Source organism: Haliotis rubra, unplaced genomic scaffold, assembly GCF_003918875.1.
Source record: "Haliotis rubra isolate DU_JTF1 unplaced genomic scaffold, ASM391887v1 Scf683, whole genome shotgun sequence".
Lineage (NCBI taxonomy): Eukaryota > Metazoa > Mollusca > Gastropoda > Lepetellida > Haliotidae > Haliotis > Haliotis rubra.
This window is the reverse complement of record NW_025767394.1, coordinates 61442-72899: the sequence shown is the minus strand read 5'-3', so window position 1 is coordinate 72899 and position 11458 is coordinate 61442. Positions and strand designations below refer to the sequence as shown.

At 44.9% G+C, this 11458-nt stretch overlaps 1 protein-coding gene across 1 annotated transcript in view; it reads left to right on the top strand.

Moving 5' to 3' along the window:
• LOC124258123 (probable glutamate--tRNA ligase, mitochondrial) overlaps positions 1-10681 on the top strand; it is a 30217-nt gene extending 19536 nt beyond the window's left edge. The window contains 6 exon segments of the mRNA XM_046692192.1: positions 60-167; positions 972-1129; positions 1259-1337; positions 8308-8430; positions 8991-9254; positions 10394-10681. Coding sequence (XP_046548148.1) covers positions 60-167; positions 972-1129; positions 1259-1337; positions 8308-8430; positions 8991-9254; positions 10394-10621 — 960 coding nt within the window. The 3' untranslated portion in view covers positions 10622-10681.
• Positions 10682-11458: the final 777 nt, after the last annotated feature.

Below are 11458 nucleotides of genomic sequence, written 5' to 3'. Positions count from 1 at the left end.
GTGACTAGAAACCTTAACTCACTCACTCAGCCTAAATATACGTATGTGTGTGATTGTAGGACGAAGGTTATTACCCAGAAGCTGTGCTGAACTACGTGACTAAAGTAGGAGGCGGTTTCTCAAGTGACGGAACTACCGGCTACTCCTTGGAGGACATGATTCAACAGGTAATACAGGCTGTGTCTTGGACACACCTTTGCGCCATTCGCTCACTAAACGTGTATATGGCAAACTTTAAAGGTACTGAAGAATGTGAAATGCTTTACGAGTTTGTTTTCACATGTCGACTCAAGCAACAACCAGCCGAGGGCTCTGAAATACATTTGTCTAACTGATGAGGAAACTATTAGGTGTAATAAGTTTTGAGTTTATACTTTAAAGTTACCATGATTATACATATGACGATTGTCACTGTTCATTGTTGAAGCATGGAGTTGCGATGTCTGCATGTCAAACAGAGTAAGGGAACTCATATTAGTAACTACTTAGTACTGTATGGCTAACAAGTCCGAGAAATTTAACATGCCCACGTTAGATAAGGACAAACTTGATGGATGAACAACTTCTTTATTGGATGATGCGACGTTTCGATACAGATTCTTGTTTTGTTGTCAAGCAAGTATGAAAAAAACAGGGTCATATACGCACTTACGCACGCACTTACGCATGCACTTACGCATGCACGTGTGATATTTGAGCAGTGACAATGTGATGACAAGGGATTACATGAAGAGGCCAGTGACAGTGGATTACAGTTAGAAGCCAGTGGGATGTACAGAGCAGGAGAGATTGGACATGTATATACAAGCATACAAGAAGTTGGGGGTGGTTGATGAGTTCCTGGTGCTGTATGTATAAAAGTTCATCTGGCAAACGTAACAGACTTCCCCTCCAAACAATGTCTGATCAATGTAGATGATGAAGTAATTTCATATCTGAATTTAATTTCTTGCACAATAAATGTGTTTCAGTTCTCTTTAGAGAAACTACGTCGTAACTCTGGGAGACTGGATCCGGAATTCCTGGATGAAGCGAACCGTGTTCATCTTGGCGCCAAGCTCAGCAGCAGTAGCAGACGGCAGGTTATAGAAGATGTCCGGACACTTGTCAAGGCCGGATATAGTCAAAGGTGGGGAGACAGACCCATGTATATTAAGGCCGTAGATTTAAACCAAAACAGCTATGAATATGTTGGTCAAAAATTGACAATTTCCAGTTTGTTGTCATTGTAAAGTATTAAAATGTTTGAATTTTTCAGCTTGGGCGAAGGGGTGTTAAGAGATCAGATCCTCAGTTCGGAGTACATTGGAAACATCCTGGACTGTGCTTTTGAGGAGGTCGGTAGAGTTCCAGTTCTGTCTCTGCAGATTATCATATGTTTATATATTTGGAAGAGTTAATGACAATTGAGATATTGAAAGAGAGGGACACTAATATAGAAGTGTGTGCAGCTTTGTTCAATTTTGGTTGGTTGGTTTCTTGCTTAACGTCACATTCAGCCAATATTCCAGCTGTATGATGGGGGTCTGTAAATAATCAAGTCTGGACCAGACAATCCAGTGATCAACTGCATGGGCATCCATCTATGCAATTGGGCTAAGATGACGTGTCAGCGTGTCAACCAATTGTTGGAGGTGTTCAGCTATATTAGCCATCCAAAAGGATTCGATAGTCAAATTTTCCTTCAATACACCTGTTTGACAAATCATCTTCGTACAAGGATCTGGTTTCTTTGTTGTTTAACATCAAGTCAGCGAGACTGACCCCGTCAGTCACCTCTTTTGACAAGTATGGGTTACTGAAGACCAATTCTAACCCAGATCTGACCTTGAATTTAAAGATTTAGATTTTATCATATCAAATTAGGACTTCAGAATTATAAGTACAGCAATCATTTCTTTAGTATGACCAGAAATTATTGAGAATTTTAGGAATATGTTTAATTGGATTTCTAGTATAAACAACCTTGACCAGCTATCAAGTGCTTGGTTTCATTCAAGAGACAACTCTGTTAATCCTTTTCCATTAGTTTGTGAAGAGTTATCCGCCTTTGTTTTATTTGCTAGCAGACGACATTTTCAGTGATCCTCAGTATGGATGATTTAGAGAAGAGGAAGTTGATTTTAGAGTATAATAACAAGGACATCAGATCAGCTAAAGTGATTTCAAGTAGAACAGGCATCCCTTTGTCCACTGTTTATCATGTTTTGAAAAATATTGCAAATGGATATGGCATTGAGCACCAGGGAGGCGCAGGTAGGCACAGAAAAATGACTGTCGGTGACAGGAGGAGGCTTGTTATTCTTGTTTCTAAAAACAAACGAAGGAGTTTAGAAAACTTAAGGCTGGATATGATTGATAGAGGAACTGTGGCTGTCTGTAAGGAGACAATTAGAACTGAGCTGCATGCAGTGGGTTGGCAGAAAAGGAGAGGAATTCCATCATTGATCATGAAACCTGAACAAAAGGAGCAAAGGTTGAACTGGTGCTTACAGCATAGAAATTTTAACTGGGACAATGTGATTTTCTCAGATCAAAGTTCTGTGTGGCTGTTTCCTAATACACTGATATTCTGGACCAAACAAACTGAAAAACCTTTGTATCAGCGCCCAAAGTACAGTCCGAAATTTAACGTGTGGGGTGGCATATCTGTGTTAGGGGCAATGCCCCTCTGTGTATTTGAAGGGAATATGAACAGTGAGCGGTACACAGATATTCTCGAGGGACATTTACTTCCATCTGCTCACGTGTTCTATGGAAATTGTTGGATTTTCCAGCAGGACAACAACCCAAAACATCGTTCAAAGCATTCACAGGCCTGGTTTCGGACCCAAAATATGACATTATTAGATTGGCCAAGCTATAGCCCTGACCTAAATCTAATAGAAAATATTGAGGGACATGTGAAGGAAAGTGTCAATAAGAAACATCTAACAAATATTGCTGAAATGAAAGAAGAGGTGGTCGATATTGGGACAGCATGGACCACGACTTTCTAACTTCTTTGATCAGTATGCCCCGCCGCATTGAAGCCTGCATTGCTGCCCATGGTGACTTAACAAAATACTAACTGTTCACCTGTCTTTGAATCTGGAGTTACAATCTTTAAATTTTTTAACTTACCTTACATCATGGTAATGTGCATATTACCTTTGCTCATCCGATACAAAGATTGGAAACGTGATCGATAAGTATCCTTGTTGAATGCTATCATGAAACTGGTGACGTGTCGATCTCGTCCGGCGAGCGGAAGCACGCCCCTCAATCCCGTCATGTGACAACAAGAACACGTCACTTTATCCTTTATCGCACAGCGAGTTGGACGTGTATATGATATTTCTTTTCTTACTGTTTCTTTGTGTTTGCTACAATAAGGTTTTCGTATTGTATCCTTCTACCATGATATAACGAAAAGCTACTCACCGTTGGCTGTTTTTTTTCTCACTGTACAGTCTTCGCGGTGTGTTGTTTTGCTTTGTTTTGCCTCACGTTGTTTATCCAGCTTTGCTTCGGTACCTCTTTGGTTTTTGTCCTTGCTTGACCATTGTATGTATCTTGTTCTCTTTCTTTGTGTGTTTTTCTTCGTAGAGGTTTTTCACATGCTTGCCAGTAATGGCGGCTGTCGCTAGGTGTGGTACATACATGCAGAGCTACCTGTGTGTGCTCTCTGTCGTTTAGTTTCGTATTCTGCTTTTCCCGCCGTTTTTCGCTTCACTGTCGCATTAAGTTGTCGGCGTTTCTTTCTTATTTGGGTAAGCGTGTGTATACCAAAGTTATGTGGTTTTGCACGTGGGCTTTCCCTTCCCATGTAGGCTTATATTTGCTTTATCATAACTGTTTGTTATGCTATATTTTCTTTGTTATAATGTTAATGTTTACTTAACATGTGTTCAACAGTAATTGTTTTACTGTTGTTGCAATTTGCTGTGGTTAGTTCATGCCACGGGTTTACTGCAGTCAGTGCAAGTCTCAGAAGTCGGCTAAAGACCACCATCCTGCTTGCCCAGATTGTCTGGTCGACTCAGCGTGTACTTGGACCTCTCGGTGCTCATTTTGCAGGCACATACCTTCCACCGACTTTAAAGCGTTCTTAGCTGCTCGGGAACAAATGTTTTACTCAACGCAGGCGTTTTACTCAACGCAAGCGTTTTACTCAATGCAAACGTTTTACTTATGTCTTCTAACGACGCCTCTGAGACTGCTCAGGTTCCTTCAACGCCTACGGCTCAGCTTGGGAACGTCTCTACGCCTTCAGCGGATTCCCCGCCAGTCCTCATTTCCGGAACGCTCTAAAGCGAGCCTCCTCACACAGGCCCAGATCGACAATGCTGTGAATCCAGGCACTCTGTCTATTCTTCAAGTTTCCCGGCTTACGGAGCACTTGGTTGGTTTACTGGAACGAGATGCTCGGCGTTCTCCCAAGCGCACAATGGAGTGAGACTCTCGACGTTCTTCACCTAGACGTTCGCCTCGGTGTTCCCCTCGGCTCTCCCGTTCTCCCAGGCGCTCTCCTGTACGGGACGTTTGGCGCTCCTCGCCTCGGCGTTCTCCTCTCTCAATCCTTCCATCAAGCCTGCTAAACATCGCTGTCACGATTACAAGGTGCATTCTTTTGACTTTCTGGATTTTTGCGCTACACAAGATGAAGCGGCCATCGATTGTCGGATGCTTGTCAAGCTCAATACAAGGTCCCAGATGCCAAGTGATTGATACGGAACTCTGTCAAACCTTGAAGCCCCTCTCTGTGCTTGCTTCGGCCATGGAGGCCATGTCTCAAGATCTCTCTGAGGATAACCCTTCCCGCTTAGATCATCTTACCACTATGTTTAGATGGCAGGCTAGAGTTCTGTCTGATGTGGTGGATCACCTTCATTCGGCCTTAGCTACCACTACTGTGACTAGGAGGACTGGGTTACTCGCTCCCTGTACCTGGCAGGAGGAATTCAAGAAAAGACTGATGCGTGCCCTGTTTGCGGCTCCCACCTTATTTGCGGATAAGATCCCGGATGTCTTTTCCTTGACCCAAACTGAGATTGTGCTCCGATGTTTCGTCACTTCGCCACATTGTCAGCGCCAACTACCAGGACCACCAACCTTTACCAATCCAGGAGGACGTCGGTTCATGGAGCCTTTAGAGGGCGTGGCAGGTACCGTCCCAACAACTTCCAACGTCGTCCCGCCGGTAACCAACAAGACCGGCAAACCCAAGTACAAGCACCGCTGATGTTTTGGGCGGTCACGTTGGGACCTCCCGCCCCCAGCCGTCCATATCCGCGATATACCTGTATGCAGGAGACTCGGGGTCTTCTGGCCCAACAATCCTAGGAGACCCCTTTGTCACCAATCTTCTCAAGACAGGCTACAAGTTGCCAATAGCCATGTCGCAGCCTTTGACCACCTCGCCCCCGGTCTCACGAATATTCCATCGTCCAGCACCTGTTGACCAACATTCAGGCGTTGTATGACAAGAAAGCCATAGAACAAGTACTAGAGCCCAGCAACTCCCCAGGGTTTTACTCTCCCATCTTCTTAGTACCCAAAAAGAATTCTCAGAAGATGAGGATGATACACAATGAGGCGGTGTTCAACAAACTTTACCTTCCGAAGCCGCCACATTTTCGGATCGTATCTATGATCCAGCTATGAACCAAACTGTCCCCAAGGATTGGTTGGTCAGTCTCGATCTTCAAAACGCCTACCTACATGTTCCTATTTCCGAACCTCACCGGAAGTTCCTGAGGTCCATTTTCGACGGTCACCATAACCAGTGGAAGGTCCTGCCGTTTGGCATCTCTATGGCCCCGTGGCTTTTCACTCGAATTACAGCACCAATTTCCCGGTATCTTCATCTTAGGGGGATAGAGTTCTGGCTACTACAGGAGTGCTGGCTACTACGCAGACAGAGGGACTTTACACTCAAGCTTTTCCACCAACTCAGTCGGATTGTCAGCCTCGAGAAGTCCCACCTAGAGCCGTTCCAACAGTTGATTTTCATAGGGGGTTTGTTCCTCACAGATCAAGACCTTCTGCGTGTTCCACCGGACAGATGGCAAAGAATCCTCAGTCTTGCTCGGCGGGGTTTGTCACACCCGCTTACACTCAGGGAATGGCAGTCCCTACTAGGTCTGACGTCAGCTCAGGATCTTACCACAAGAGGGAGATTAATGCTCAAACCGCTTCAATGGTTCCTCTCGCCTTTCATCCTCTTAACGACCTCAGGTTGCGGTTTCCACTGCCCCTTCATCTTCATCCCTTTCTTCAGTGGTGGACAATCGAGTCGAACGTCTGCGGCGGTGTCTCTTTGACCGAATTCACACACGACCGGGAACTGTTTGTGGACGCCTCTCTGCAGGGTTGGGGCGCTCCCCTGGACTCTCAGACAGCGGCAGGGCTGTGGTCAACCGCACAGGCAGGTTGGCACAGCAACAACCTAGAGATTCAGGCTGTCATCTTAACCATTCAGCACTGGATTCATTCGCTACGGGGTTCCAAGCTCTTGGTGGCATCGGACAACTCGACAGTGGTCTGGTTGATCCGCAACCAGGGAACAACCAGCTTGGGTCTTCTCTTGAATCAGACGTTTCGTTTGTATAGCCCTCTGGATGACAACAACATCCATATCAGAGCTCGTCACATTCCAGATTGCACGAACGTCTTGGCAGACACTCTGTCCCGACCAGACAAGCCATCCCCAACAGAGTGGATGCTTCATCCGGAAGCATTCGATCTGGTTTGTCACCTCCATCACAGACCGTTAGTGGACCTCTTTGCAGCGAAGCACAACCATCAACTTCCGGTCTACGTGTCTCCTCTTCTGGATCTTGTCGCTTGGGCAGTGGACGCCCTGTCCCTCTCATGGGAGGGTCTAGATGCCTACGCGTTTCCTCCTCCAGTTCTTCTTCCCAAGGTCGTAGCAAAGCTCAAGGAGTATCAAGCAGATGACTCTGCTTTTGGTCGCGCCTTGGTAGCCGGCGAGAACCTGGTTCCCCGAACTACGTCGACTCGCCGAAAGAGATCCTCAACCGCTACCACAGTGGCTGCACCTTCTACGGCATCCTCACAGCCGCCTGTTGCACCCAGATCCGGACAGATTTCATCTATGCGCTTGGGTCATCTTCAGAAAGCTCTGAAATCCAAGGGTTATTCAGCTGGTGTGGCTACAATCATCCCCTGTACTCATAGTGTCCACCCGCAGCTTGTATGATGGCAAATGGTCTGCATTTGAGAAGTTTTGCGCTGATCGCTCTAAGAATCCGGTTAAAGCGTCTCCTCAATTTATTGCGGGAATTCCTCCTCTACCTACGCAACACTCGTCATCTGAAGGGTGGTACGATTTCTACTTATTTGGCAGCCCTTAATTCAGTGCTGGCCATCAAGTCTGATAGGAAGGTCTCCAAGATCCCAGAATTACTGGCCATGCTGAAAGCATTTAAGTTAGAGGATCACAAGTCGAAGTTCCGCCCTCCAGCTTGGGATCTTAATGTGGTTTTACAACACCTTCGTGGACGTCCTTATGAGCCTTTCTCTGTGGCCTCCTTCGAGGACTTGTCAAGGAAAACAGCTTTTCTTTGGGCCCTTGCTACTGCAGCCAGAGTTAGTGAGCTTCACGCCACAGATGTCACCAGGATTAGGTTTGAACAGACTCGTCACGGTTCCGTCCATTTGGGTCTTCTCTGGGACTTCATTGCCAAGAACCAGTTGCCTGCTCAACAATCGTATGTTTGTCATCCCTTCTTTGTCTTCTATAGTGGGCAGTGACGAGTCCGATGAAGTTGCGTTGAATCCCGTCAGGGCTCTTAAAGAGTACATCAAGCAGTCAGCAGTCAGGAGACGTACCAGGAAACGCCTTTTTATTCCGTTTTCTTCTGCGTCCAAGGGTGAGGTCAGCAGAAATACCATCGCTTTGTGACTTTGCTCGACTATCCTCGCAGCTTACGACTCCGCTGGTTTGCCTCACCCAATCGCCAACAACCCGCCCACGAGATCCGGGCCTTAGCGTCTACCATGTCTCTGCACAGAAACTGCTCGGTCCCCACTATTATGGAAGGTTGCTTTTGGAGGTCTAACACAGTCTTCGCCAGCCATTATCTCTGGGATCGGGCAGTCCAGGATGTACAGGGGCTTCATAATCCTTTGGCAGGGGCTTCAGTCCTCAGCAACTGACGCGGCCCTCTTCTCACTAGGTGCTTATTCTTTTGTTTAATCATCTAAGTGATAGTTTTAAGGTTAACCCACGTTCTCTCGTGTTGTGTTTTCCTTATCAGGGGTTCTACCGGTGGTTTACTGTTCTTGTTTCAACGATTCCAGTTCAACAACAAGACAGTTTCCACGTCCCCGGTTGTGCTGTTTTGGTCTGATAGTTTTGGCTGGTCCTCGCCGGTGTCCGACCCTCCTGCCTTTCTGTCGGATCAACATGCACATTACCATGAGGTAAGGTAAGTTAAAAATTTATTAAAATCTAAATATTTTAGATATTTAAATAGTTACCTTACCTCATGGCATCTTACGCCCTCCCTACGATGGATCATCTCCTCCCCCCTCTGGACTCCAGGATTCGGATAAAGTGACATGTTCTCGTTGTCACATGACAGGATTGGGGGCGTGCTTCCACTTGCCGGACGAGATCGACACGTCACCAGTTTCATGATATCATTCAACAAGGATACTTATCGATAACGTTTCCAATCTTTGTATCGGATGAGCAAAGGTAATATGCAAATTACCATGAGGTAAGGTAAGTATTTAAATATCTAAAATATTTAGATTTTAATAATTCTCAATAATTTCTGGTTGTACTGTACATAGATTTGATGTAGAGGTGGCCATCTTGTCCACATGCCAGTGCAAAACTGAACCCCCAGTACTGCATAATACTGTGGACAACACGAAGTATTTATTTGGTTCCGTCAACTTTGATATAGCGGTGTTTGACTGTACTTTGAAAGAGTAATAATCTGGTATATGGTTGAGTTCCCTGATACGTGTTTCAGGGCAGGATTATCAAACCGAAGGATCTTCTGAAATCAGACTGGAGATTTCTTTGGAGTGCTCCACAGAGGGAGACTGTTCAGGATTTGAAGAGTGCGTCCATCGATGTTGCACACTTGTTGGAGAGTTGCTGTCGCAGGCTGTCTGTGATTCATGGCTTTGATGCTGATCAGCTCCAGAAGGAGCTGCAGGAGCTGGCGCAAGGTGAAGGTCATTCTGCTAAACCCGTCATGCATAGTCTGAGGCAGGCACTCAGTGGTTTGAAGGTAATTACATTTGAGAAGAGATTGGATGAATGTCTGTTTTTTTTATCACAATCATTAGTTGTTTTACTTTGATATGAGGCGTGGGTGGCCTAATGGGTAAAGCGCCTACTCGTCACCTGAAGACCCTGGTTCGATTCAAGACAAGGTGGCGAAAGTTACAATGATCGCCAACCTAGCTTTGGTTCCCCGATAGATTGAGTGGGAGTTGGAGTGGTTATGGGTGTGTATACAATTATATGTATGTAACATATGTTATATTTGGGATTACGCTTTCTTTGTAAAGTACAGATTCTAGTACCCTCAGAGTCAGGCACTTAATCGCCAGCACACAAAGTCAGACGCCTAGACTTACACAAAAATGGAAGTCGGACAACTGGTAGTCTAGACTCATGGCCTTTGTGTACCCCTCTGATAAGTGTTGATTGGCACGACTGCCACTTAATCGAAAAGCTATGAAATACACAATGCCATTTAGAAAGTGGTCAAATGTAACATGTGTTATATTTACGGATTGCACAATCTTTGTAAAGTACAGAAAAGTAAAGTACAGTAATTTATATGTATGCACATATACATGTACATACAAACATAGGTATGAATGTGTGCATGTGCATGTATGTAAGTGTGTGTGTGTGTGTGTGTGTGTGTATACATGTATGAAGGAGCATAGGTATGAATGTGCGTGCGTGGGTGGGTGGGCGTAAATATGTACGCATATTGGTACCTATGTATGTATTTACGAATGTACGTATGTATATGTATTTATATGTATGTCACCTATAAGGCGGCGGTCTGTAAATAATCGAGTCTGGACCAGACAATCCAGTGATCAACAGCATTAGCATTGATGTGCTCATTTGGGATATGATGACATGTGAACCAAGTCAGCGAAGCCTGACCACCAGATCCCCTGACCACCAGATTCCCTGACCACGCAGATCCCGCTAGTCGCCTCTTAAGACAAGCATGGGTTGCTGAAGACCAATTTTATGTGTGTGGGGGCTGCATGCGCATGCAGCGCTTGTAATTTGTACTTTAATGTACGTGATGTAATGCATGTATGCTGAAACAATGCCACTGTGGTGTTAAATATCAAATGACTCTGAAACAGAGATGATATTTGTGGTTGTTTGTTTCAGGAAGGGCCTCGTGTGGTGGACATGATGATGGCACTGGGGAGAGACCACACTGTACAGCTTACTGAAACACACACACTCCACATCCTCACTCATGACATGACAGCATGTCACCCAGGTAATATCTACAAGGCCACCACAACACACTGTTTCAGGCCAAGTGAATTCCCAACTGTTGCAATAATCGTAATATTCCAGCAATATCCCGGGCATGTAGGACACCAGAAATAGGCTTCGTCCATTGTATGCATGTAGGAAATGGAACTTGGTTCTTTGGTGTGAGGGACGGTGGGGTAGCATAGTGGTTAAAGCGTTCGTCTCGCACGAAGACCCCGGTTCAATCCCCACATGGGTACAATATGTAAAGCCCATTTCTGGTGTCCCCCGCCATGATATAGCTGGAATATTGCTAAAAGCGGCGTAAAACTAGACTCACTCACTCACTTTGGTGTGAAGAGAAAACAATTTAACCTCTAGGCTTCCCCACCACCCGCCGCTTTCAGGAACTTGCCTTGGTCATCATTGAGCTATATGTGTAATTTGATCCTGTGAATGCATAAAAGTATTATTTTTGCAGTTCAACTAGGATGAGTGAAAGACTCATATATATTGTACATTTGATGTTTAAAATATATATACTGAAATAAATCATTTGTGATCAAGTTTAATATATTTCTGTCTTTGAGAAAATAAATATTTGAACTTTTGAAACGTTTACTCAGAATAACAATATTGTAAATCTTACAGGGCAAATCTGATAGTATGGTATTATATACTATCACCATCGGCGATCCAGAGGGGTGGGGGAGCCTAAACCCCCACCCCCTTTTAAAATTACTGAAGATCACATTGAAGATGTTTTTATGGACCCCTGATCCCCCTCCTTTCAAAATTCGATCCGCCCCATGACCACCACAGTACATATACCAGAGATGACAGAACACTCTGGTTAGAAAGTCGATATCCAAATACTTAAACCACCATTTTTCTGTAAAGTATGAAATTACACACCGCTTTTATGAATGATTCATTGATGAGAAAAAAACTGATTGATCATGGGTATATGTA